Raw genomic sequence first — 27,544 nt, 5'->3', positions numbered from 1 at the left:
ATCGTGTGAGTTCTCCACTCTGCAAGTGGTGGGGGGCCTCTTGCAGCCTGAGCCCCTGATGGGATCAGAGAGCTCCGAAGGACTCCAGGGAGCAGGGGTGAGCCACTGTTTCCTGGCATGAGAACATGTATCGTGGCCGCTTTTCACCGGACTGGACCGAGGTGTTCGGAGATTTCTGTGATTTTCAGAATTCTAGGTCCACATGCGTCCTCCCGCACTCCCAACCCCAGCCCAGGTCTTAGCTTCTCCCCCCCTACCCCAATACTCCCCGTGGCAGTACCCACCCCCCCACCCGGGGTGTTCCTGGCACAGAGGTCTCGGATCTGACTCTCTCTAGAAGCAAGCACATGCTCTGGGTGGGTGGGTGCTTCCCTGCTTCCCCCGGTCAGGTATGCCCCCTCTTCCCCATGCTGGCAACATGTGGAAATGGGCTACCTTGGAGGAGGGCCACACCGGGGCCAGATTGGCCTCCCTACCCGGGTGCTTTGCAAGGATGGGGACAGGGGAGGGCGAGGATGGGACACAGCAGACTAGGGCCTCAAGAAAAATCAGAAGGTTTATTAAAACATACTCAGCTCAGACATATTGGCTTCTGAAGAGGTCAGTTTCCCCCCAAACACTAACCTTTTTCATTTTCTGTAAAGGTTAAAGGCTTATGGGTTGTTTCATAGAAAAAAAAAAAAAAGCAATACAGTGACTAGAGTATATGCAAAAAGACCCACCCTCATTTATACATTCCATGCCGTCAGGTTAAAACTCTTTGCTTTGAATCATTGCCTGCGATTATGCTGGCCAAACAGTGCAGAGAACATGGGGCTTTTAATGGCCGAGATGTCTGAAATGCCAAAGAAAGGGATGACTTGCTTAGGACAGATGGAAACCATGACAGAAACAATGGGCTTGGAAGAGAACCATTTTCCTGGAACTTGCAGAAAACGGAGACAAAAATGTCCCCCACGCCCTCCCAAAGCAGCAAGAAATCCTCATGTGCTCCACCCGACGCTGGACCTTTTACTACATCCGCAGAGAAGACCCAAGAACTCACTGCTTGCTAGGCAGCAGGCATCGCCTCTCCACCCCAGGGTACCCCTGCCATGTGACAGCATCGTGGAAAATCCACCCCGGCATCCGCCCCCTGGCCAAGGCAGGGGCTTTGAGCTGCTGGCTCCACGTGAGCCTTTGAAATGGACATGGCAGGAGAGGCGGGAAGGGCTGGAGGAACTCTCCTGAGGTGGGAAGAGGGAGGGGTAATCAGGGGAGAGACGGCTGCTCCAGTTGAAAACTGCCCCTTGGAGGCAGGCAGGCTTGCTTCCTGGCAGTGACGCCAGAGCAAGAGGCCCAGAGAAGGAGCAAAGCCTGGGTGCTACTTTCTAAGTGTGACGGTCCCTTCAACTCCCAGACTGCCTTCTCTTCTTTGGCACATGCCAGGCTTCCTCCACCACGGCTCATAAAGCTCTTCCCCAGATACAGATGGGCTGGGCCTCGGAATCACACTCACCATCTCCACTGCTCCTGACTGCCCTGAAATGTGAAAACCCACAGGCAGGCCAGTGAGAAAGCCCCTATTCTCCTTCCTCAGTGAAATGACCGTCTGCAAGAGGCCACCTGGGGTCCAGCACTTGCTGGGGAGGGGCGATGGTGTGGGGCTCTCCGTGCTCAACCAACACTGGCCTGGCCTGCTGGCTGTGAACGCGGTTCTGCTCTTACCCCAGAGGATGAAACAGTCTTCCCAGCCACATTTTCGAGTGAGCCTAATCCTATTTGCAATTAGCTTTGCTTTAGTTTGCGGGGTTTGAGGTTGGTTTGGTATTACGTGTGTGTGTGTGTATGTGTGTGTGTGTGGCAGGGGTGGGGAGGGCAGTTGGTGTTAGCTTTTCAGTTCAGCAGTGTTCACATTTACACGAAATCCCCTTGTCTAGGATTTCCAAATCTCCTGGCTTCGAGGCGGCCTTGTTCAGCTACTGTTACTGATTTCTCCCTCAAGAAAGACACGACCAGGGAATAAAATTGGTAAGAGAGACTCTTATTCTCTGGAACTTAAAGTCTTTCACCAGAGGTGTCTTCCAGTGTAACTTGGCGGAGCTGTTGGGATCTGGAAATAGGAATAACACACTAAGAACTCAGCTTTGCAAAGTCAATGTTAGAAACCCATTTGTTAACAATGTACCAAAGCTAAGTTAGCTTGCCTTTTCCTAAAGGGCTGAATAATTCCCAAGAAAAGCAGCAACCACTGTGTGTTACCTACAACATTCTGCTCCTGGGAAGGCTGTCTGCCCCTTTTCTATAATCGTGCACCTGAACAAATACGTTTCCTTACCCAGAACCCACATCACTTTCTAAGTCCAGGGTGTTTTTATGCACATTGGCCTTGACTGGACACAGAGGGTTTAAGAATGACTGGTGGGGCTGTTTTCTAACTAAATTTATTAAAACCCACAGGTCAAATGCTTGAAACTCAGGATTTTCTTGGTACCCAACAATAAACAGGCCCATGGATGGCTGGTGCTCTTCATGACTGCAATCTGTGAGCCTATTGCTTTGAGCCCCTGGCATACCAGTGCAAATAATGCCTCTCATACCAGTCAAAGGCCAGGAAAACCCAAGTTTCCTCTAGAGATCAAAGACCATCTCTGACTCACATTGAAAATAAAAAAGTTCAGGTTGAGTTATGGAATTGGCACATGATATAAAGAATGGGAATCCAATTTACACGTGTAAACTGGTTCATGTGTTGTTTGTAAAAGAAGCATGTAGCTATGTTTGAAAATTAAATGTGGGAATGAGAGTGCAATTTTGGATCGCTAGAGAAACAAAATGATGTAATTCCACAGAGGCAAAATGTAAATGATGACAATTCTGCTGAAGGTCTGTTTGGCATCAGATAGTATCTGTTTTTGTGTTTGTGGGAGAGAAATGATAATCACCTCAATTTCGTAAGAAATCTTTTAAGGATTGGGGGTTGGGGGGAATCTGGTACCCAGCTGGGGCATGGGGCAGGAGGCTCAACTAGGTTGGATGCCAGCAAAATCTGCCAGGGTTTTGTAACTCTGGGCTTTTCCTAAAAGTCACTTCCCAAGGAAAGCATGGGAAAGGGCACCTCCTGTTATGATGAAAAATAGAGAATTCACTGGGTGCAAGAGCTGCAAGAAACAGGAACTCGTTCAAATGATCTACAGATGGTCAACTAACTACAGGGAAATGTCTCATGCATGGAGAAAGTAGGTGGAGAGGAGAGAGAAATGGAACACTGCATGCATCCTAGCTGCAAGGGGTGTTGACGTGAGCTGCTCTCTTTGCAGCCCCGTGAGCAGCCTCCATAGAGTGGTGTGTCCCTGTCGAAGCTGCCCCTCAACACTGACCACTCCAAGGCTTCCTGCCAGAACATCACCTCTTGATACTTACAGTCCCCCCGTTGAGCACAACAGCCATCTCAGTTGGCTGATACACATTGCTTCTGAACGGAGCGCTGGGTCTGTTTCCCAAGCTGCCATTGCGAAATCCTGCAGTTCGGAGAGCTGAGGGAGGGAAAGGCAACACCACACACACACACAAAAAGACACAGTTTTGAGTTTTGTTTTCTTCCCCTGCATCAACACCATGCTCCAGGCACACGCCCCCTCCCTGTTCCTCCACTTTGTCACAAGCCAGATTCAAAACAAAGTCACAAAGGCGCTTTGTTCTCGGGTTCTCTTGGAGCCTGACCCATCTCCGTGGGGTTGGGGAGTCTGTAGAATCCAGGGCGCAGGCAGCTCTTGGGGAGGGGACCCAGGGTGGAGCCTCTCCCCGCACCCCCAGAGGGCCATGGGTGACAAAGACAGCACCTGCACCTCTCACAAGGTCTCTTCTGACAAAAGACCTGCTCGCGGCAGAGTGCCATCCATGTCAGGTTCAACACCATACTGTGCAACATGGTTTCTGGATACACACAGAGGTGGGCAAGCCTGAGATGCTGGACCACAGGTACATGGGAGAGCTCGGACATCTTCCTGGGAAAGTGACGCGGGAGAGGATGGAAGGGCCCCAGGTGTATGGGTGGGGTCATTTCTAGACAGGAAAAAAGGGAGATCTGAAGCAAAGGCAGCAACATAGGTCTGTTCGTTTTACCTCTGAAAGGTAAATGATGTTTCTTATTTGCAATGTATTTTTATACATCTAAATTTCCTCTTTCGGTGAAGAAAAATCAAATGGCACAAAAAGACTTGGATGAACCATGAATGTGTATTATTAAGTGAAAGCAGTGGGCTATAAAATCTCACATTATATGATTCCAACTATAATACTCTGCAAAAGTATAACCTATAGAGGCAGTGAGAAGATCAGTGATTGGCAGGGGTTTGGGGGGAGCACAGGGCATTTTTAGGGCATCGGAACTACTCTGGGTGATACTGTAACAGTGGAGACATGACATTATGGATTTGTCCAAGCCCACAGAACTGTACATAGTGACCTCTAGAAAGCAAATTATGGACTTGAGTTAATAATAATGTATCAGTATTGATTCATCCATTGCAGCAAATGTTAACACCAATGCAAGTTGTTAATAAAAGGGAAAACCAGGGGGGATGGGGCAGGTGGGAACTCCATGTACTTCCTGTTCAATTTCTCCGTACCTAAAACTGCTCTAAAAAATAGTCTATTAAAAGATAACAGAGAAAGAAGAAGCACTATAAAAAAATCAAAACAAAAGTCTGTCTCAGTTGTGAGCTGTCGCCTTCATTATCTTCCTTCTCACTGAAGGCACTTATCTTACTTTGCTGAGAAAAACCTCAATTAAAGTCCTCCCTGAAGAGAGTCTTTTTTTTTTTTTTCTTCTTCTGACTAAAAAGTAGTAAGAGGACTTGGGATTTTTACAAATTAAATTACTTGGGGAAGGGACCAAAATCACCTTGATAGTACAGTTAATCTTCACAGAGTGCCAACCAAGAGCCAGGGCTGCTTATAAAAATACTTTATATGTATTATCTTATTTAATTTTCATAGCATAGTAGGTTCTTTTATTTCCATTTTACATGGGGCACAGAGTGATTAGGTAATTTGCCCGAGGTCACACAGCTGGTAAGAACCAGCATTTGAATCCAAGTAGTGTTCTTGCCTGGAGAATCCCAGGGATGGGGGAGCCTGGTGGGCTGCCGTCTATGGGGTCGCACAGTCAGACATGACTGAAGTGACTTAGCAGCAGCAGCAGAGAGAATTGGTTTCCTTGACCATCACACTATTTTGGGTCCACATACGATGTTTTTAACGACTGCACTTAGTTACTTAGGAGCAATCTGAATTTAAGTGACATTTGGGAGCAGATCGGCCCAGACTGAACCAAAAAACATAGGCAGAGTGGGGAAGGCATGTTCTAAAAGACTTGTGAAAACCTCTTTGCTTTAGCATCTCCAAGCCTTCAATAGCTCCCACGCACACACTGACAAGGAGGTGCCCTTCCTGGGGAGCTGAGAAGAGGGGACAGGGTCCAGGGGACATAGAGTCCCTGGACTCTCACTCTCACTAGTCCCAATTCCTAGCCAAGACCTCCTTGAAAAGAGGGAAAATGGAACAGCGCAGCTTTCCTCATGAAGCAGAGGCTGGCCAGCTGCAGTGCGGGAATGTGGCTCTCACATTCTCTTCGAAGAAACAAAGTCTCTGCTGGATAGGTGTCTGTGGGGTGCCCTGGCCCAGCGATCCCTCTGTGTAGTGGTTATTTGGACTGGTTCTCCTCTGGTAAACATCCCTCCCACATTCTGGGTCCCTGGGTACTGGCTACAACTGCCTCCTCCCCAGGCCTTGAGGTGGGCATGGGATTTAAGCCCAGCCAATCAGGTCCAGTCAGAGCTAACGCTGGGATTTTATACTCAAGCATCCTGGGAAACATTCCTTTTCTCTAGTGGGACTCTGCATGAGCTCAGAGCTGGCGTGATTCTAACAGAGCCAAGAGATGGAGAGAGACCGGATCTTGGCATCACTTGAGCCTGCTGGATCTATCCATTTCTGAAGCCTGATCCCCAGTACATTAATTTTGTTGTTGTTTTGTTTACTTAAATTGCTTCAGATGAGATTTTTTTTTTTAATTAACTTGCATCTTCAAGAACCCCAACTGACAGCCCACTCTGACCCAGAGATGAGCCCTCTGAAAGGCAAGCAGGGCTCACCCACAAGGAGTCCCTAGAGGAATCTAAGAGCATAGGCTAAATGCCAGCCCTCTCCTGCCAGTCCTCACTACAACTGAGGCGAGTTTGGGTCCTGCCCCCAAAGCTGACACAAGGCCTTGCACTGGGCAGCGAAGGGGCAGAGTTTAAATCGCCCTTGGCCTAATGAGATCAGAAAGCCCAAATCCCCTCATGGAGGAAAGAACACTTTTCCTTCCTGCTCTTGGAAGGTGAACATTTAATGCACCTTGTTAGCGCTTTCCAAAATGTGATCTGAAGTGCTATATCCTTGTGTATTTTCATCTTCCGTCACATACCTCATGCCTTGTTGATAAGTATTAAGAAACAGCAGGCTGGTGAAGTCCTACATATCTGGGGTCCCACTGGGGGAAGGAAACAGGCAGCAGAGGCTGAGCCGCAGGCCAGCCTGGGGCATATTCCTCCCATCTCTTGACCTCAGGGCTGGACTCTCAAGGGTAGAGAGCCCATTTTAACCTGGCTGGTTAAAATGCAGGAGAAACAGCGCCAGCTGTAGCTCCAGGGTAAGGCCCCGTGTAGGGCCCGGTTCCCTAAAATACAGCTGGCTGAGGTCAGACCAAAGAGGACAACAGCTGTTCTCACCATGGCCAGGAAGGGTGCCCAGGCATTCCCCAGCCAGTAAAGTAGGATTTCTCGAACAAAGGCAGTCCTAACCAGGATGACTATTTATTCTCTCTCTGTGAGCCTTCTGAGGGAATTGACTTTGCCTGGTGCCCACGTGAATTTTGGTGGAGACACATTTGGGAGAATGCAAAACAGGGCTATTAAAAAAGTCTGACAATATCCAAGGTTGGTGAAGAAGTGGGGATGGGGGCTCTCATACAATTCATCAGGGAGACTAAATCAGTCTACCTTTCTGTGAGGAGGGGGATCTGGCAGTATATATCAGGACTGAAAGGTAGTAGATTTTGATGCAGAATTCTTTTGCAAGGAGGTAATTGATCAAGGACACAAAGATGAATGGATAAGAAGGGTTATTGCAGCATAACTTGTATGGAAAGCCAGAAACAAGCAGAATATTCACCAGCTAAGATCATAAATAGCTCAGTTGGTAAATGATCTGCCTGCAATGCAGGAGACCCGGGTTCAATTGCTGGGTCAGGAAGATCCCCTGGAGGAAGAAATGGCAACCCACTCCAGTATGCTTGCCTGGAGAATCCCAGAGACAGAGGAGCCTGACAGGCTATAGTCCGTGCGATTGCAAGAGTCGGACATAACTTAGCAACTAAACCACCACCCAGATCAGGAAAACAAATTATGGTGCCTCCTGGAAAGCTCTGTCTCGTGAAAAGGACAGCTCTGCAGTTGTTGACGTGGAAAGGCCTTCCTCCACGATAGACTGTCGATTTAAGCAAGCGCATTGCAGACAGCCTCTTAAGACAACGAGTGCTTTCAACCTGGTTACACCCTAGAAGCACTTGGAGGGCCTAAAATACTTGAGCCCAAACAGACTTACTCAATCAGATTGAGGGGGCAGGCGCTGGTAATTTGTTTAAAGCTGCCCAAGAGACTCTAATGTGCAGACAGGTTAAGAGCCGCTCTGCTGGACTGGTTTGTGTGTGTGTATGTGTGTGCGGGGTGGGGGTACTGTGTCTGGCAAGACGGGAGCAAACAGTCAGCAGTAGTTGCCTTTGGGCAATGGGATTTTGAGCAACTGTTATTATTTTCACTTGCTGAACTCCTGATTATTGTTGATCTTCTGTCATCAGAAAGGAATAAAAAAGTTATTTTTGCTTTGGAAAAGAAAGAGGGGAATGAGGGACAATGTCCTTGGCTCTGGAACCCAGAGTATGAAACAGATGGGTGTGTGGGCACCTCTGAAGCCCCATCACCCCCTGTGCCAGTCCAGGCACTGCTGGTTCTGACATGGGTCCCAAATCGCTTTGATCTCTGGATCTTACAAGGATATGACATACTGACTGCATTTTCGCAAGAAAGGATGCAGGGCATTCAGAAAACCAACCTTCCTTCTCCCTGCTCCACTGTGAGCCTGAACAAGTTGCCGGACACTCCTAGACTCCGTTTTCTGTTCTGTAAAATGGGACTGATAATCCCTGTCTTCTCAAGGCACAGAGTTTCTCTGACATGCCTGTGAGATGAGGGATGCTGAAAGGCTTTAAGAGAAGTTCTGTGGCAGAGTGGGCTTGGAGCCAGGCTGCCTGGGTTCAAACCCTGGCTTTGCCTCTTAGGCAAATTGTTCAGCCTCTCCATGCCTCAGTTTCCTGTCTGCAAAATGGACCTTACTGGGTTATTGCAGGAATTAAATTAGATTAGTCACTAAAATGCTCAGAATGGAACCTGCCCATCGTAAGCACCCTGTAAAGGTTAGCCATTTTTAACTTCTGATGCCCCGAATACTTGTAGGTAGTTCTAGCACCCAACTCCTCGTTGCACTGCAGTAAACTAGACGGTTCAACAAAAATGATTCTTAACCTTCTAGGGATCACAAGTGGCCTTGAGAATTTGACAAAGCAATGGACTAATTACACGGTGAATGTATAAAGCTCTATAACCATTTCAGGAGTTCCTGTAACTTTTAAGGTCCAAGGGGAGTTTGCGAGTGTCAGATAAAGAGGATCCTATTCCAGGAGAGGCCAGGGAAGAGGTGGCTCCACCAGGACCCCAAGAACTGGTCAGGTGCCTGGCCTCTGCTTATCATATGCCCTGAGGGACCCTTTGGGGTCCTTGTAATGACCCCCTTCTCCTGGCAACCAGGGGAGTCAGCCCCACTGGAGCTGTGGCTCATCCCTGTCAAATCTCTTGACAAACACAAGCTTGCTGGTCTGGGGCTTCCAGTAAGAAGGAGACCACTCCGATAAAGGCCACCCCAGGACTGTGATTCTACCCATGGTGGGGAGGGGGAACGAGCAGGGGGCAGGCCTGTCATTCTCCCGGGGGTCTGAGCAGGAGCAGGGTGCAGAGGCAGCTGGGTACCTCTTGGTGGGCAGAGGGCTGCGGGGGGCCTTGGAGGACCTGGGGGCTTGATGTGTTTCCCCCTGCCTGTGGGGGTGGGCGGCTGTGCTGAACCCGAAAAGGCTGACTCTGCAGTATGACCAGACCACCGCCCAGGCACCTGGGTGAGCGTCACAGAAAAGGGGACTCAACCATTCGGAAGGGACCACCTCCTATGTCACTGGGCAAGACTGAATCTCTTACAGCCTCTACTTATTCCTCTGTGAGATGGGGATAACAGACTCTACCTCGTCAACTGGAGGGATGGACTAATGAGATAATGCAGGTTAAGGAGTAGGGTCTGGCATGTAGCTAGTGTTCAAAAAATGACAATTATACTAGGTAATTATTACTACTGCAGCTGCTACTGCTACTGTTATTATTATAGCTCCTGATAAATCTTTAGGTAACTGAGAAAAAGCACTTTTAATTAATCTCAAGTACTGGGAACCCAGCCGACTTGCTTTAAGCAACAACTGTAAGAGACACTTCTCCAGCATCTCCCGCAGGGGTAGCTGGGGCCTGGGCTGCTACTTCTTGGCTCACCTGGGGATCCCACCTCCACCTGAAGTGCCTGCTGAATCTCTGCTTTTCTGTTGGTGGAGCTAATAGAACTTGATTAGCCCATTTATGGGAGCCCTGGTGGACACTCATGGCAGTGGGAGATAGGAGTTGATGGACAGATGCTGAAGCCTCCTGTCCTCCAAGGATCAATTCTGAGGCTCGTTCTACATGTGTCCCTGGCAGGAATAAGCCCCAGCTGCCTGTGGTGGTAACTAGCTCTCGACGCTCTTGTTCTGGCGTTTCTGCCTTCCCGGTCTCATTCTCCCGGGCAGGGGCGACCTCCTAAGTAAACTGCCTGCAACAAGTCTCAGGCTCTGCTTTCAGGGGAACCCAACCAGGATACACATTCAACAAGCCAGGTGCCGTGGGGGTCCCTTGGTACATCAGGACTCACAGCAGCTTTATGGAGTACACAAAGCCTACATCTGGGAAGAGGCAGGATCCCAACCCAGACTCTGACTCCAGGGCCCAAATTCATCCACTCCTGGAGACAGAGCTAGGGGAGAGAGTGTGAACATTGCCTCTCGCCATCCCCTGCATCCAGATAGCACACGGGCTGCAAACTCAAACATCCAGGAAGCAGGAAGCTGATGTTGATATGCTATAGTGGATGGGACAGGGAGCCATGGGAAGTGAAAGTCACTTAGTCATGTCTGACTCTTTGCAACTCCATGTACTATACAGTCCATGGAATTCTCCAGGCCAGAATACTGGAGTGGGTAGCTGTGCTCTACTCCAGGGGAATCTTCCCAACTCAGGGATCGAACCCAGGTCTGCATCGTGGACAGATTCTTTACCAGCCGAGCCACCAGGGAAGCCCAAGGGGAGTGTAGTGAAGAGAAAACGGATGCCCACCCAAAAGGCCACCACCACCTGGGAGGGTAAGAGACAGGGCCTCCCAGCCAGCTGCAGACAACTGGTGCCATTGGGAACGGCACCAGCACTGCCAGATCCAACTTTTCAAAAAAGGCCAGGAATCTGACTTTTTACATTAAATTAGTTGAAAGTGCTAATTAAGTCTCTTCTCAGATGGCTCAGTGGTAAAGAATCCACCTGCCAATGTAGGAGACACAGGAGATGCGGGTTTGATCCCTGGCTCAGGAAGATGCCCTGGAGAAGGAAATAGCAACCCATTCCAGTATTCTTGCATGGAGAATCACATGGACAGAGGAACCTGGAGGGCTACAGTCCACGAGGCTGCAAAGAGTCAGATATGATTGAACACACATGCAGGCACGCATGCTAAATGAATTGATAACGCTGAATCTCTAGGGGCCAGTTTCAGCACAGGGTCAATGTTTGTGGGCTCTGATTTGCCAGGACTACCCCCAGGGCCCGTGATCCTCAGTGGGGGAAAAGGAGCTCTTTTGGGAGGAACAGCCTAACCCAGTGGGACAGTACCCCTTTACCTGCATTGTGTTCATCCATTGAGAAGGCTTTGTTCTCCATGTAGGTCCGAGGCAGCTGCACGTCCTCCTCAAACGCCGTCTCCCGCATCCTTGGCTGTGACGTGTCGAAGTAGTTGGGCGTGTTTTCCTGCGGGGCTGGCAGAATGGTGCAGTGGATCTCTGGGATGGCATGGAAGATGACGAAGACCCAGCCACTGGCCACCAGCGTGATGGCCAAGGTGGGGTCGCCCCAGGCATCTCCCTGTCGCAGCTCGGCGTTGCCGAAGAGGTACATGGTCATCCAAGCCACCCAGATGAGCATGGAGAGGAAGGCCGTGACCAAGATGCAGACTCCATTCTGCTTCCACTTCTTGAACTTTCCACATAGCGAGAAAAAGGCCAGCCCCAGGGTGGCCACGAGCAGTACCATGTCGTAGATGAGGGCCATCGCGAAGTCCATGGGCTCGTAGGCACAGGCTGGCTTCGCGTCTCGAAGCACGGTCAGCACCAGCCACTCGATGGCGATGATGACCTGCACCAGCATCAGGCACAGGGCCATGCCCACCAGCTGCCAGCCCGAGGGGCTCTTGCCATGGCGCACCAGCCTCCTCACTCGCCATGCCTGGCTCAGCAGGCAGGAGAAGCAGAGCGCGAACAGGACGCCCCAGAGGAACCGGCGGACCGAGCAGATGGTCTCGTCCTCCCGGATGATAAAGGCGAAGGTCAGCCCAAAGAGACCTAGGGTCCCCAGGAGGAAGAGGAAGTGGAGGCCCACAGGGTCCTTTTTCTCCTTGTCCTTGATGAACGGCAGCCGCACCAGCAGGATGAGCATCAGGAGCAGTGTGATCAGGGCGCCCGCCCCGGCCACCGCCTCCACCACGATGCCCCAGATGGTGTCCAGGTCGCACAGGGACACGTACTGAGGGAGAAGGTCCAGCCCGCAGCCCCGGGACGTGCTGGCGTTCTCAGAGGCCCCGGAGGCGATCACGAAGAGCAGGAGGAAGGCGAGCGCCTGGTGGGTTCTCATCTTTCTCTCTGATGCCGCCGCGAAGGTTCCAGAAAAGTTGGGGGGAGAAGACCAATTCACGGTGAGACTTCCACTCTCCTGACTTCTTTAAGGAGACCCTACGTCCCTTCAAACCCACCACCAGCCCCCTTCTCCAGGCAGCACAGCCTGGCGCCAGGAGTGGGTGAGGATTTTGGTCCCCATCTGCCCCCTTGGCTGGGCTCGGTGAACAACCATGAATCGTCAGTGCTAGTGACTGGAGGAGAGGGTGGGAGGGAGACCCCCTTTCTCTGAATACCCTGTCATCTTCGTTGAATGTGAGGCCGTGTCTGACCTCTTTAAAAATAAGGAAGTAAAATGAGACTCAAAGAGATGCTCATGGGCTGAGCGCTCGCTGGGAGAAGGATGTGCATTGTGGTTTTGGTCCCTCAGTGCTAACAGCTGGCACTCACCGATGACTCAGCCTCGGCCAGGGACCCAACACAGCCAGTCCTCACACCGGTGACAACAGTCTTGAGGAGGCTGGGACACTTGCCCAAGGTCACACACTCAGCTCCTAGAAGCACCCCCTCTTAGAAGCTTCCCAGCATATCAAACAGTGTCAACTGTCTTCCTGGGTTCCGCCTTTTCCCCCTCCCCTCACACATCCTACCCTTCTCACAAAGATCTCCTGAGAATCCATCCTCTTGCTCCAGGGAGGCCCCCCTCTCCTGGAGATGCCTGCAGGACGCCCCCAAGGGCTGCACCCAGCAGCCAGAGACGGGCTTATTAACCCGAGTCTCCTCTTCGCCCCCTGCTTCCTCTGCTTAGACCCCTCCCACCCCCGCTTTCATGGAAAACTGCTCCTCCGCACACTGGTCTCAGCTCTCATGTCATCCACTCAGACCTTGGCCAAGGTCACACCCCCTCCCCCCTCCACAGTGCCTCTCGTCTATTTCTTAGGTCTAATCGCATCTGTTATCCTTTCGCCTGTTTACTTTGTTTCTCCGGTCCCTTCCTCCTCTCCTCCCTTCCTGCCGTTCTTCACCGCCAGCTGCAGGAGGACAGGGACACTGTCTTGTTCATCAGTGCAAACCAGGGTTTCTCAGCCCCGGGGTAACGGACACTTTGGGTCTGAGCCTCCCTTGTTTGGGGGTCTGTCCTGCGCATTGCAGGAGGTGGAGCAGCCCCCCTGGCCTCCACCAACTAGGTGCCTGAAGCACACCCTCTCCCCTAGCAGTGACAACCCCTCAAATTCTTAGACACTGCCAACATTCTCTGCGGGGCGGGGAATCACAGAATGAGCACCACTGGTGAAGAACTAGCACCGAGTAGATGCTTCTTAAATACTGCGGGAATGAGACTTCTCAGTAGGGCTCTCCTCTACCCACTGCCACCAGGTCCTTGCTTTCGGAGGGAGCCTGGCCTTGGGAAAGCCCTGCCTGCCCAGCTCTGCTGTGCTGTGTTTCTGGGCATCTTAAGCCAGACTTAGCTCCGCCCACAGTGAGGCTGTAACCAGCCACCTCCCAGGCAGTTCAGCACATCCCTGGGGCTTTCTTAAGTAAATGTGGTATTGATCACTTCTCTCTCTCAGCTTCTTGATGGGATATAGTGAGCAGCTCTGATCCTGTCTTGGCCGCAAGGCCATCAACTGGGATAAATTATTGATACCACAGAATGAGAAGGAGCCTGGTGCTACAGGGTGATCCTTCCTTTGCCCAGAGATGAGGGAAGGCAGGAACAGAGGGTATCTGACAAGACATGCTCCTGAAACAAGCACTCAGACATTGGTAATCAGGCCCCTGGTCCCATCACTCTTCGTGCCGTGTCAGTCACAAGAGTGCCACCTCAGCTATTTAAGCTTTGTCTACATACCCCCTGTAAGTTACTTACTTAACTGACTCACCAAGGTCTTGAAATTGACCCAAAAGAAAGCTCAACACATTGGAATACCTGTTGATGGAGCTCACGTTGCATCCCCATGGCCATATCCCAATGTACCACCTTTGGAAAAAAAATGCTGTCCTAGTCAGAGCTTCTTATCACAAGAGCACACTCGGAATCAAAATTTAAGAACCAACATGCCCAGAAAAAAAAAAAAGTTTAAGAACTGGATACGCTGGAACAAAATGCCATTGGCCCCTGACATAGTATAGTGGATTTCGTCTAGACTTCTCATCAATGGCAAACGTGATTAAGAGACTTCTCAGCAAGTGACAACAGAACACACCCCATGCAGACTTTCTAGTTCACACAGTGGCCAACAGTCCCCAGGACGGCTGGGAGGAGACAGGGAGGAAGGTGCTTCTGGAGTCTTGACCACAGCCCTCTCCCCACCTCTCCCCACACACCTCCAGGCCAGTGGTTCTCAACCAGGGTGACTGTGACCCCAGGGAACCCTGGGGCATATCTAGGGACAGTTCTGCTTGTCACAACTGGGGAGGGAAGTGCAACTGGCCTCTAGCAGGTAGAGTCCAGGGTAGCCGCTAAGCAGCCTGTGCTGGGAAGACTCTTTAGAGTCCTTTGGACTGCAAGGAGATCAAACCAGTCAATTCTAAAGGAAATCAACCCTGAATATTCATTGGAAGGACTGATGCTGAAGCTGAAGCTCCAATACTTTGGCCACCTGATATGAAGAGCTGGCTCATCGGAAAAGACCCTGATGTTGGGAAAGACTGAAGGCAGGAGGAGAAGGGGATGACAGAGAATGAGATGGTTGGGTAGCATCATCGACTCAATGGACATGAGTTTGAGCAAACTCCGGGAGATGGTGAAGGGCAGGGAAGCCTGGTGTGCTGCAGTCCATGTGGTCACTGAGTGACTGAACAACATGCCTGAGATGGCCCTCAACACTAAGATCACCAGAGTGATCTGGCCCCACACGTCAGAAGTGCTGAGGATGAGAAAGCCTGGTTTATATGCTTGAGAACAGACTTGAAGAAGAAGCCAGGAAACCAGCCAGGTCTCTCAACCTCATGCCTGCATCCCAGGTCCTTTCCTTGCAAGAACTAGACTTTCTTTAGCTGCCTCCACTCACTCTCTTGGAGGAATCTCCTCTCTTCAGACCTGCCTACAAGTCGGAACTTGGTTCTGCCGGTTCATCCCTCGGTTCTGCCGGCTCGTCTCTCTTCCTGACTGACCTTCCAACAACAACAGGAAACCAATGTGAAGAAAATATAAAGATGGAAACCAAGCTTCTGAAATTGTGTGGGTTCTTTTGGCTGTGGTCCCCGTCTCTAGCTCCCACTCCTTTCTGACATGGGAAAATAGATACACTCTTGCTTTCTGTTTTCATTCCTGAGGGTGGAAACCTCTCCTTCCTCCAGTTCTGAAAAGAGCTCCTGATCTTCCTCTGGAGAGCCCCCTTCAGCTGTGAGCCCCAGACCCAGCCTGGCCAATGGAAGCATTTATCCCACCCTTTGGCCGCACTGATTGGCTCAGGGATAGGCACTTGGCCTCAACCAGACCCATGAGAATCACTCTTAGGATTTTTGCTAGAATTAACTGGAAAGAGGTTTTCTCCTGTTACTGGGGTTAATAAGCTGAAAGGAAGGCAAAAGGAGAAGAGGGCAGCAGAGGATGAAATGGTTGGATGGCATCACTGACAAAATGGGACATGAACTTCGGCGAACTCCAGGAGACAGTGAAGGAGAGGGAGGCCTGGCATGGTGTAGTCCACGGGGTCGCAAAGAGTTGGACACAGCTGATATAGGATATAAACCTGGAGCTGGAGAGGGCATATTTACCATCACAGGGAAAGAACCTGCCTGAGAGGAAAGCTAGCCCACAGGAAATTGTCACAGGATGGACAGGAGTCCCAGTACACTGCAAGGCTGGATTCAGTTATGCCTGAAGCCAGATACCCTGGTCTTTGCACCTCCAGCAGTCAATTAACTTCTCTTTTTTTGGACTAAGCCATTTTGAGATGGGTTTATATAACTTGCTAACAAAGACGTTCTATGATGTATCCCACATGATGTGGTCCTGTTCTTCCAGGAAGTCCTCGCTAATCAACATCTAGGCTCCAGGGTCTTTGGAAGGGTTCAGTTGTCCCAAGTAGGTCATTATCACTGCAAGGGATGCCCACGAGGTGACAGTCATTGTTCTACAGAACTCTGGGATGATCGGAAGGAGGGCTATACCACCTCACAGAATGAAGCAGAGTCCAGCTCATCTGGGCTTTCTGGGGGATTCAGAATTGCCCTGTGGAGTTCTCTATTACTGCCATAGTGAACATAATAATGACTGTTAACTCTCCCAGTGCTTACTATGCTCTAGGCCCTCTGCTATGCACTTCACATACATTAACACCTAATCATCTGGACAATGACACCATGAGGCAAGTGGTATCACTATCTGCATTTTACAGGAAATAAAACAGAGAGGCCAGTTGGCTTGTCCAAGCTAGGACAAGCTATACAGCTAGAAAGTCGTGGAATCAGGAGACAAACGTACTATTGTTACTGGGCTCTTCAGACAAACCAGGGCTCTGGAAATGTCACCGGCTGAGCCCTTTGCTAGCCAGTCTATCTAAATTAGGTTCCTTTTGCCCCTTTTATGCTCTATACCAATACTCCTGATCTTTATCTTTGTAACAGGTACCACAATTTTTAATTGTTTTATTTTATTACTCTTTTGGCCTGTCTCCCCCACACCCAGGCTCCTGTCTGTTTTGTTCTGCATCGATTCCCCAGCACCTGGCACACGGGCAGTGCTCACGGCCCAGCTGCTGAATGAATGAACTGATTAAATACGGTCTCCAACCCTCATGGCACAGGGCAGGAAGATGCTCTCACGGTCATCTTATAGAGGAGGGGACTGAGGCTTAAGTCAAAGTTTGATCCTCAGACTGGCAATGGCAGCAGCATTGCCTGGGAGCTTGTAAGAAATGCAGACCCTCAAGAGTGGGCCTGGCCACCTGTGTTTCCACAGTCCTCCGATAAGCTCCAGGTGTGCTCAGATGCTTGCGTGCACTGAGGTTTCAGAAGCACGAACATATGCAGCTGGGGAGCCAGAACCATGGCCTTGCACCTTCTGCCTTCCTACCACTGCCCCAGACCCCACTCAGGCTCCATTGCACCCACTGTCAGGTAAGCCCCAGCCCCATCAGCCACCTGAGGCCTCCCCCTGCCAAGTAGGGAGCTCTCCAGGATCCCCAAACTGCACAAAACCTGATTAGAGGTTTGGAGTCAGCCCCAGGGCAAGGCTGACTGGGGCGGGATGAATATATGGCAACAAACCCGTGGGATGTAGGCATGCAGCTCCTCAAAAGGAGTAGTGAATAAAGTGACGAATGTGCAAGACCCGGCTCACATACTAATTACTTTGCTGCCGGCCAGGCTCCCAGAAATGTGACTCATTCAGATGCTCTTAAATACACTGTGTCGCACACGCACGCGCACACACGCTCTCTCGCCCCACAGAGGGGCCAGAAGCTGCCGGCAGGTGGTGGAGCAGCACGCTCCATTTCTCACAAGCTGGGGCCTGCAGAGGCTGGAAAGAATGCAGGCAAGATTCCTTGTGCGAGGACAGTGCTGCTGCCTGCCTGCAGGCCACAAGCAGGGCTGGTTCTCCCAGCCTTGATCCTCACCAAGCAGCATGAACGTTGGGTTTCCGATTCTGCCCCTGGCATTTGCTAGAACCTTGTGACCTGGGACAGCAGACTTAACCTTACTTGCCTCAGTTTCTTCATCTGCAAAATGGGAGTGATAACACCCGACTTGCGGGGTTCTTGTGAGGATTAAAATAATAAGTAGGGTTTAGGACCACAGCCTGGTGTGCTGCGGTTCATGGGGTCGCCAAGAGTCAAACACAACTGAGTGACTGAACTGAACTGAAGCACTTATAAAGGGTCTTAAATAAATAACAGATTGGCAAATGCCCTGAGGTTATGAACTTTTCTGACTTTCCTTTTCCAGGAGGGGCAGTTGCCATGGAGATGGGACTGAAATAGGCTCACCCAAGTGTTGGTCCACCACTCCACCATCACACACCGAGAAAAGAAGTCCCTGAGGGGGTGTGAAGGGGAGAAGCCTTTGGGGTGGTCTACCTTCAGTTCAGTTTAGTTCAGTCACTCAGTCGTGTCCGACTCTTTGCGACCCCGTGCTGCAGCACGCCAGGCTTCCCTGTCCATCACCAAGTCCCGGAGCCTACTCAAACTCATGTGGTCTGCCTTGAAAACTCCCAAACTCTCCTGATTCCCACAGCAGGTACTCTAAATGGCGGCCTGACTGCACAGGTGGTTTTCCAGAGGGGAACCATGCGCTGGAGGACCGGAGGCCAGTCTGCATGCCCTAAAACCAGGTGCCCCTGCTGTGAAGTCAGAGGTAGACACCCAGAAACCAGACACCAGCCATTTTCCTGGGAACCAGCGTCCTCACCTTCCCACCCCACCCAGATGACAGGAGATACAAGACGTACAAAACTGCTCTGGAACATGCCATTCTGACCCGCTTCCCCTTGGCTACTGCCAGCAGAGGCACCTTTAACCCACCTTCTCTAAAGAAGTGGGGAGGAGGCGCTGGAGCATGGATGGGAAAGAAAAACTAAGCAGGTCTGGAGGGCCTTACCTAGCCCTGGGCATGTCTAAAGTACTAATGAATACCGGGCACAGAATTTACACTCCCATCTGTGTCCTCAAGAGTGGAAGACCTCAGCTGGAGGAAGTCAGACAGAACCGAGTGACACAGGGCATTACTTAACCTCTCTGACCTTCAGTCTTTTTGTAAAACAATGATAGTAATAGTGCCGCTTTCTCAAAGTCAACGTGAAACGTACTTAGAAGTACTCAGCCCGGTGCCTGGCAGACAGGGAGCTCTGGGTCCTGACTTGTTACAAAAACAATGACAATTCTCAGTGTCCTGTTGGGAATAGGAAGTGGTAAGGCGACTTGGCCAGAGGCTTCCTGGAAGTGACGGATGAGCTGGGACTAGAACCCACTGCTCCGGACTCCTGACCTCAAGGCTGCTGCACCCCAGTTGGACTCCCCCACGTTCAGCAGACGGCCAGGATGAGGCTGCGGACCCTGTCTCCCCACGCACCCCAACACCACACTCTGTCCTTGCCCACTCCCTTTAGAGCCGCTGGTGCATTTCCTGCTCCTGAAGGATTAAACTGTTGCAAGGTTTCCTGACATTAATTAAAACTCTTTCCCAGACCTGCAATCTTACCCTTTGATCTCTTTTCCAAGTTATACCATCCCATAATCTTTAGTTCCCAGCACCATCCAGACCACCAGACTATCTGGGGGCCCTTGAATTTAATAACCCTCACACGTTAGTAAACAGGGTTGTCAGAACACAGGCTCCGTGATCCATGAATATGCAAAGCAGCTCCAGTCCTGTAAATAAAAGCAATCATTTAAATGCAAATTGCATCCTTGGCTGCCCGTTCCAGGGTGGATGGTTCCTCTCAGGCTGTAATTCCGAGAAGAAAATGTGACTGACTCAGAACCCCCAGGAAGCTCTTGCGTGGAAGTGCATATGGAGCCGAGGGCTCTGGGTGGGGGCTGCCTAGGGCAGACAGAAACTGCCTAAAAGTGAGAAGCGGGTTTTAAAACCTGACCCATCCCTGGCGTAGGCTCATTCAAAGCAGTCCCCACAGGTCCACTTCGGAGGCTCCCGGCGCCTCGCCATCCCCAGAGGCAGAATGAAAGGGGAGCTGCTTTTCCTCTCCTTGTTGAGGTCAGGGGAGCTTTTAAAAATCAGATCTCGTGGCTTTCTACTCCAAACCCTCCCTCCAAGGATTCATTTAGGAGAATAAAACCTAAGCTCCTTTCCATGGCCCCCCAAATCGCGGTTTGGCTGGTCCTGTCATCCCCTTTCAGACCCCCACTCTCAACATCTGCCTACGAGCTCCAGCCACAATGGCCTTTGTTCAGTTTCTCTAAGCGCATTCCCACCTCCCAGCCTTTGCACTTGCAGTGCCCTCTGCCTGGTTCAGTCTTCCCCCCAACATCTGCCAGTGGCGGGGGTGGAGGGGGGGGGCAGCCCTATCTTGCAAAGCTCCACTAAAATGTCACTGCGCAGAACTCTCGTCACTTTATTTTACATCACCCTGCTTTATTTTCCTGGCAGCACTTATCCCAAATGGAAGTTCTATCCACTTACTATTTATTTACTTATTTAGTGTTCGCCCAACTCCCCAGTGCTCTGAGAGCAGGGGCTTATCTGCCAATTGTGTAGCTGGTACATTTACTGAAATAATACATTAACCGATCAAGATTTTAAGCTTCTCTCTCTAACAAGACTGCTTGTCTCACTGCCTGTGCCCTAAATGGCGACTCCTTCCCACTTCCATTTTTCCCTTCCCAACTCAGTTGACCCCTTTTCAGACAGAGCAGGAACAGATAGGAAACAGTTCACTCCACAGTCCAGATACAAAACTGGCCGGGTGGAGGGCTCCCAACCCACAGATACCGATTTGCATTCTATTTACATCCTATTTGCATGCAGTTTAACTCAACGTCTAGAGTCCTCCAGAAAGCCTCCATCCCTGGGGAAACTTTTGAACCAAGGTTCCTCGGCATAAGTTCCAAAGCTTTTGTGCCAAGCCCCTCCCCCACGTCTCGCCTCTTTGCGAGGACCCCTAGCTCCTCCTGGGCTCAGTTCAGGTCCCCCCACCCCCCATACTGGCGCAGCCGGGCAGCCAATGTGGCGCGTGGCCCGGGGCCCCAGGCGGGGACGCCGCTGCCCGCCACACTCCAGGGGCCTTTGTCCGCGCTCCAAGGAGCCGCCCCCTTAGCGAACTGGGGACAAGTTGCGTTGAGGGGTGGGAGGGCGATTGGCTAGGCCTGGGAGTGACATAGCCGGGGAATGAACCCAAGGGCTGCGCTGGACCCGTCCTCGGTGGCAACGGTACCCCCTCCCTGGCCAGTTAACCAGCCCTCCGGCCGAGGCGAGTGCGGGCGGTAGGGGTCCCGGGATGCTTGGGACTGGAAGCCTGTGTCCCCCAAAGGGCGGGGACGCAGCACAGGGCTGATCATCGCCTCTAGCCTGGCAGGAACAGAAACGCTAACCCCCCCGCCATTGTATGCAGTCGCCCCGCACTTGTACCCCAGCTCCAGGTCCCAGCTCTGCCTCTTTTCGCCCGCAGTGTCCCTTTCTTGTCCGGCAGTGCATAGCCGCGACCCCCAGTCCCTACGGCAGGTGCCGCAGCTCACCTCCAAAGCTTTCCCCTTGTGCCCCCGGCTCCGCCTGCTCTGTCTGTGGTCAGGCCCCGCGCCTGCCACGCAGCCCCCAGACCTGCCCGCGGCTGCCCTCACACGAGTCACTCGGGTACGCCTGAAGTCTCTTACAGTTCCAGCAGCCCTTTGCCTGATCTGCGATCGCCTTCAGACCCTCCTCTGAGACTTTGATCTCCGTCTGGTCCGGGAACACCGCCCCCGCCCCATTAAGGTCCCAACCTTCTCCGCCCCCTGCCCCGCGGTCTGCCGGCTCCTCTCTCCCGCCAAACTGTGGTCCTCCGGCCCGGAAACCCCAACTCCCCCAGCAGACTAACCCCTTGGGGAAGAGGAGGAACTCAGAAAAGCCCAAGAAGCAGACCACATGCCAACGCTCACAAGTCCACCCGGGGAAAAGTTTCTGGGGTCGCCGCAGCGCCCTCCACCCTGCCGGCGCGGCTGGCACTCACCGACCCCCGCGGCCCCGCAGCGCCGACGCTCCCGCTGGCCCTCGGCCCGAGTCACATCTCTGCAGCGCCGCCGTGGCCCCAGCCCAGCGATCCCGCCCGCCCGCCCGTCCGGCCTCACTGCATCGCACTCGCTAGCCGCAGCCGCGCGAGGCGCCCCCTGGCCCGGCCCGCGCTGCTGCAGCCGCCGCGGCCCCGCCCCCTGAGGCCCCGCCCCCGGAGCCTCTGAACCCCGCCCCCGTCCCGGCCAAGGCTGATTGTTCCAAGCGGAACCCGGCGCACGCTCCTTGCTTCCCGCTTGCAGCGCCGAGGCGAGCCCCCTCCAGTGTCCGCATTTAGGGACCACCACCCTCACATCCACAGTGCGTCCAAAAGCACTCTGGACGCGCTGGACATTTTCCTCCGTTGATCCACTTGCAGAAACACACACATAGAGGGGTTTTCTAAACTGTGGGTTCCTAAACAGCTGTTGTTCTGTCGCCCTGTCATGTCCGACTCTTTGCAACCCCCTGGACTGCAGCACGTCAGGCCTCCCTCCTCCCTGTCCCTCACCATCTCCTTGAGTTTGCCCAAGTTCATGTCCATTGCATCGGTGTTGCCATCCAGCCATCTTATCCTCTGACGCCCTTTTCTCCTTCTGCCTTAAATCTTCTCCAGCATCAGGGACTTTTCCAATGAGTCCGCTGTTCGCATCAGGTGACCAAACTACTGGAGCTTCAGCTTCGGTATCAGTCTTTCCAACGAGTATTCAGGGTTGATTTCCCTTAAGATTGACTGGTTTGATCTTGCTGTCCAAGGAACTTACAGAAGTCTTCTCCAGCACCCCATTTCGAAGGCATCAATTCTTTGGCGTTCTGCTTTCTTTCCGGTCCAGCTCTCACAAGAGTACCCGGCCATTAAGAAGACCATAGCCTTGACTATACGACCTTTGTCGGCAGAGTAGTGTTTCTACTTTTCAACATACCGTCTAAGTTTGTCACAGCTTTCCTGCCAAGAAGTAATCATATTCTGATTCCATGGCTGCAGTCACTATCCACAGTGATTTTGGAGCCCAAGAAGAAGAAATCTGTCACTACTTCCACCTTTTCCCCTTCTATTTGCCGTGAAGTAATGGGGCCTGATGCCACGATCTTAGTTTTCTGTAATATTTAGTGTTAAACTGGCTCTTTCACTCTCCCTCTTCACCCTCATCAGGAGGCTCTTTAGTTCCTCTTCACTTTCTGCCATTAGAGTGGTATCATCCACATAGCTAAAGTTGTTGATGTTTCTCCCACCTATCCATTCCAGCTTGTACCTTATCCAGCCTGGCATTTCTCATGATGGGCTCGGCGGATAGGTCAAACAAACAGGGTGCCAGCAGACAGCCCTGTTGGACTCCTTTCTCAATCTTGAATTCTAAACAGTTACTTCCCCACAATATACCAGTGCCGGATCCAGGGTGCAGAGAGGATTCTGCTGAGACTGTTCCAGAATCACTAACACCCCAACTTCAGCCAGGCAGCCCCTCCCGCCTGGGCACACTCCAATCCTGCCACCTCCTGCCACGTGCCTTTGTCCCTTTATGCACCGTGAGCCCCACATCTGTGTTCTTGGCCACCCCAAACATACTCATATGTCTACCACAAGCATATTCACACGCCCACTCACCCTTCACATGGATCCATACGCAGGATCCCACCACTGCTACCACCCTCATCACTCACACGCATGCGCACACTCCCACGATTGCCTCGAGCACACACTTGGGGGCCTGGGGCCACTAGTCTGGCGCTCAGCCGACACTCAGAGCTCAGGCTGCTCACCCGCCCACAGCGCAACTGTGAGACGCTCCTTACGGAAAGGGTCTGGGCCACCACGTACCTCAACACTGAATGTGGCTCCTAGACCACCTGGGCTATCTGAGGTCGGCATTGCCTCGACCCTGCCTGGGGGCTGCACTCCAGCTTCAGGCTGGATTTTCCCAGTCGTCTCTCCGCAATCCCCCCTCCCCAGAACTTTGAGGACCCCAGAACTTTGAGGACCCCACTGTGGTATGGATAAGACCCCTCACCCCATCCCAGCCCTACATGACAGAGAGATGACTCCGGTTCTCCTACCTCTCTGTGTGGGGAAAGGGGGTTGTGGAGAGGCAAGCAAGATGGGTTGTAGAGTAGCACTTCCTTCTGGGCCAAGATGCAGGCCCTGATCTTTGGGGATCGTGGAACTTTCGGATATTCTCACACCTTCCTGCGAGTCTCTTGCCTGGCCAAAACTTTTCTCCCAGGCAGGCCACATATCTTTGGGTAGGCCTCTCTCCAAATACCTTATATTAATTTTAAGAAAAAATGGAGAAGAAGCACGAAAATTGAAAACGTTCCCTGTTTCATTGGCAGACGTATTCTCAGAGCCTAGATCAGCGCCTGGTACGCTGTTCAGTTCAGTTCAGTCGCTCAGTCGTGTCTGACTCTTTGCAACCCCATGAATCGCAGCACGCCAGGCCTCCCTGTCCATCACCAACTCCCGGAGTTCACTCAGACTCACGTCCATCGAGTTGGTGATGCCATCCAGCCATCTCATCCTCTGTCGTCCCCTTCTCCTCCTGCCCCCAATCCCTCCCAGCATCAGAGTCTTTTCCAATGAGTCAATTCTTCACATGAGGCGGCCAAAGTACTGGAGTTTCAGCTTTAGCATCATTCCTTCCAAAGAAATCCCAGGGTTGATCTCCTTCAGAATGGACTGGTTGGATCTCCTTGCAGTCCAAGGGACCCTCAAGAGTCTTCTCCAACACCACAGTTCAAACGCATCAATTCTTCCGTACGCTGTAGGCCATCTTAAAATGTTTGTGAGACAAACCCCTCCTCAGTGGTCCCCCAGACTGTGGAACTGAAAATGGGTGAGCACTGCCACCTGCTGGTGTGTAGTGGAACTGACACAAAGATGCTCTTCTTTCCCTCTGCCTGCATACTAAATCCCTTCAGTCCTGTCTCTTTCCCACCCCGTGGACTGTAGACCACCAGGCTCCTCTTTCCATGGGATCCTCCAGGCGAGAACACTGGAGTGGGTTGCCATGCCCTCCTCCAGGGAATCTTCCCGACCTAGTGATCGAACCTTCATCTCTGATGTCTCCTGCATTGGCAGGCGGATTCTTTACCACTAGCACCACCTGGGAAGTCCCTCTTTCCCTCTGTAAAGATGGGGAAATTCAGGTTTGTAAGTTTCAATTTCCTCATATGCAAAATGGAGGATAATTTTAGCAATGCATACCTCTTGGTGTTGTTGTGAAGATTAAACACATATTACAGGGAATTCCTTGGTGGCCCCGTGTTTAGGACTTGGCACGACTACTGTCAAAGACCCAGGTTCCATCACTGGTCAGGGAACTAAAATCCCACAAGACTTGCCCAGTGGCCAAGAAAAAAACAACACCACACGTAAGAAAAAAGGGCTCCACACTGAGCCCGGCCTGGAAAGCTGTTAGTGTGAGTTGGTTAATATTACAATTATGGTTATATTCCCCTTCCTGGCTCATTTTACAGAGGGATCTGACCGTGATGATCAGTTTAGCTTTGAGTGATGATGCTTTGAGAAGTAAAGGGTGAAAATGAAAGTGGTTGTTGAGAGGCTGGTGCATCCCCCCATAAAGGTTCAAAGGTCCCAGTGACCCATCATCACTGTGAGCCAGGAACTCTTCTAAGTGCTTTATATTCTTTAGAGTACTCAATCCTCCCAGCAACTCTCTATGCCAGATACTGTTATTTACCCATTTTATAAATGGAGGCACTGAGGCCCAAGGTGTTAATTACCTCCCACAGTTATATAGTTGGCAGAGCTAGGATTCCACCTACACCCTTCCTCTCAACCAGTGGCTAAACTTGTGTCATTTGCTGCAAAGTCAGATATCATCCTGACAAGCCTCATGTCCCTGGAGGGCTTCCCTGGGCTCCAGCCCCAAAGAGAACAGCTCTAGGAGGTGCTGAGAGCTACATCAGGCTCTCAGATGCTCAGACCACTTTGAGCTAATTGCTTGCCAGGCTCTATTTCTCAACTGAAAAATGGCCAGGGCATTGCCTGTGACTTTTCTACTGACAAATGTCCTGGTGCGTGATTAGGTATTGGTGTGGCTCTTTTTTTAGTGTCTATCTGCCTACTAGGCTGTATCTCAGTGCTTTCCAATAAGAACTTTCTACAGTGATGGGAGTGCTCTCTACCTGTGCTGTCTGGTATGGTACCACCGGCCACATGTGGCCATTGAGCACTTTATATGTGACTGGTATGACTGTAAAACTCAACTTTCAGTTTTACATATTTCTAATTAATTTAAATTTCAATAACCTCATGTGACCAGAGGCTCTAAGCGCAAAGAAAACAGGAATGATGTCCATTGTTCACCCCTGTATCCCATCCAGTACAGGGCATTGTTCACTAGATATTCGTTGACTAAATGAATAAATTCTAGCCTTGCTTTCCCCTTGGAGGTACGTCTATTCTGCATCCAAATCCACAAATAACCTATTTTCTCTACTAAATAGATCATTTTCTGAAGGGTTAATGCAGCCACAATAGGAAAAGTGGAGATGTGCCTGCAAACGGGGCTCTCTGCTCCGGCTGAACGTGCTTGCAAACGAGGCATTCTGCCAAGGAGTCTGGACATAGCCTTGAGTCTAGTGGTCCCTTGCAAACGAGGGAACATTCCTTTCTTGTGATAAGAAGAAAGAAAGGGCTCTGGACAGACTCTGCAGTAAGCAGAAATTTCACTCCCTTTTGCTGTACGATAACATTTATGCACATAGCTATACTGAAAAGGCTTAATCATACAGTCTAGAATTCTGCCCAGGGGGGCGATATAAAAGTAAACCGCAAGCTTGCTTGCTCGCGCAGTTCTTTTTCCTCTGGCCAGAGTGGTGTCTGTCTCTTGTGTGTGTCTTGTCTTTGTGCCGTTTCACTCGCAATCTCCAACAATTTTCCAAAGGAAGGTGCCGCTCAGGGTTCTGGAGTCACCGCGTCCATGTCTGTGGATCAACTGGCTCTAACGAAGGAATTTCTGAGGTAGATACTGGTGTCTTGCTGTGACAGCACTGAGTCTTGGAAAGGTTGAATGACTTCTCCGAGGTCTTACGGCTGGTACGTGAGCAGAGGCAGGATGTGAACTTAGCTACACGTGCTCTTCCCATCCACTGCACTGCCTCATGGGTGGGAATTCTGGAAACATCAGTAAACTCCGTGGAGAAGTGAATTTGAATGATGTCGATGCAGATACATCACAGGTGGTCAGGGGACACCTGAATATCAGACCTTGTTGGATCACTAACACTTTCCTTGGGTGTCTGCTAACTTAGTGCTGGGCTCTGTACCTGATCCTATTGTGATTCACAGATGGACGCAAGGTGGATCCTACCTCAGGGAGCTCCAGTGAGCAGAGGAGGCAGGCTGTCTCACAAGAGTGTGAGAGAGAGGTGGTTAGTCCAAAACATGTGGGAGTACCTCAAATTAATGGAGTCCTGGGAGCCCTTGCTTTGGGGCTCAGCTTCCCCAGAGACTTCAGAACTTGACTTTCCCTCCAGAGTGGGAATGAGGGACTTTGGGGCCATTATCATGTCTGGATGCATTTTTTGGAGTGAGCATTCAGGAGTAAGTGAGTGTGGGATGCATCATTCTGTGGGTTTGTGCCCGTGACAGACATCACTAATCGATCATCACACTCTTTCTTATCTCAGAGTAACTTATACTGTTCATTATGTGTTAGGAGATTCGGTCAGTCTTGCAAAGTGCTTCTCAGTTATTTATGGAGTTCCTATCAGGGTGCCTTACAGGTATCCACAAACCAGGATATCAGCTGCCATCACCATATGGCAGCCACCTGCTCTTTCTTTCCTGCA

At 51.2% G+C, this 27,544-nt stretch overlaps 1 protein-coding gene across 2 annotated transcripts; it reads right to left on the bottom strand.

The window, feature by feature from the left end:
• Positions 1-409: 409 nt before the first annotated feature.
• Positions 410-21,754, bottom strand: GPRC5B (G protein-coupled receptor class C group 5 member B). 2 transcript variants are annotated; one of them, XM_068967902.1, is made up of 4 exons: positions 21,693-21,754; positions 11,099-12,112; positions 3,403-3,515; positions 410-2,092 (listed from the first exon to the last, which is right to left on the bottom strand). In XM_068967902.1, exons 2-4 carry the CDS (start codon positions 12,102-12,104, stop codon positions 2,048-2,050), a joined length of 1,164 nt encoding a protein of 387 aa, XP_068824003.1. In that variant the 5' UTR covers positions 12,105-12,112; positions 21,693-21,754; the 3' UTR covers positions 410-2,047. The 2 variants fall into 2 exon arrangements, with proteins under 2 accessions (XP_068824003.1, XP_068824004.1); XM_068967903.1 differs by lacking the exon at positions 21,693-21,754 and having other exon boundaries at positions 11,099-12,113.
• Positions 21,755-27,544: the final 5,790 nt, after the last annotated feature.

The sequence above is a fragment of the Capricornis sumatraensis genome, chromosome 3, assembly GCF_032405125.1.
Source record: "Capricornis sumatraensis isolate serow.1 chromosome 3, serow.2, whole genome shotgun sequence".
Lineage (NCBI taxonomy): Eukaryota > Metazoa > Chordata > Mammalia > Artiodactyla > Bovidae > Capricornis > Capricornis sumatraensis.
The sequence above is the reverse complement of the archived record's forward strand: the minus strand, read 5'-3'. Positions and strand labels throughout refer to the sequence as shown.

What these genes read in the sequence shown, in the direction of transcription:
- GPRC5B (XM_068967902.1), bottom strand. Translation starts at nt 12,104, where the DNA reads ATGAGAACCCACCAGGCGCTCGCCTTCCTCCTGCTCTTCGTGATCGCC. An exon ending in AATGGATGAACACAATGCAG is followed by an intron (nt 3,516 to 11,098) that starts GTAAAGGGGTAC and finishes TCCCTCCCTCAG; the next exon opens with CTCTCCGAACTGCAGGATTT. An exon ending in TTGTGCTCAACGGGGGGACT is followed by an intron (nt 2,093 to 3,402) that starts GTAAGTATCAAG and finishes TCCTATTTCCAG; the next exon opens with ATCCCAACAGCTCCGCCAAG.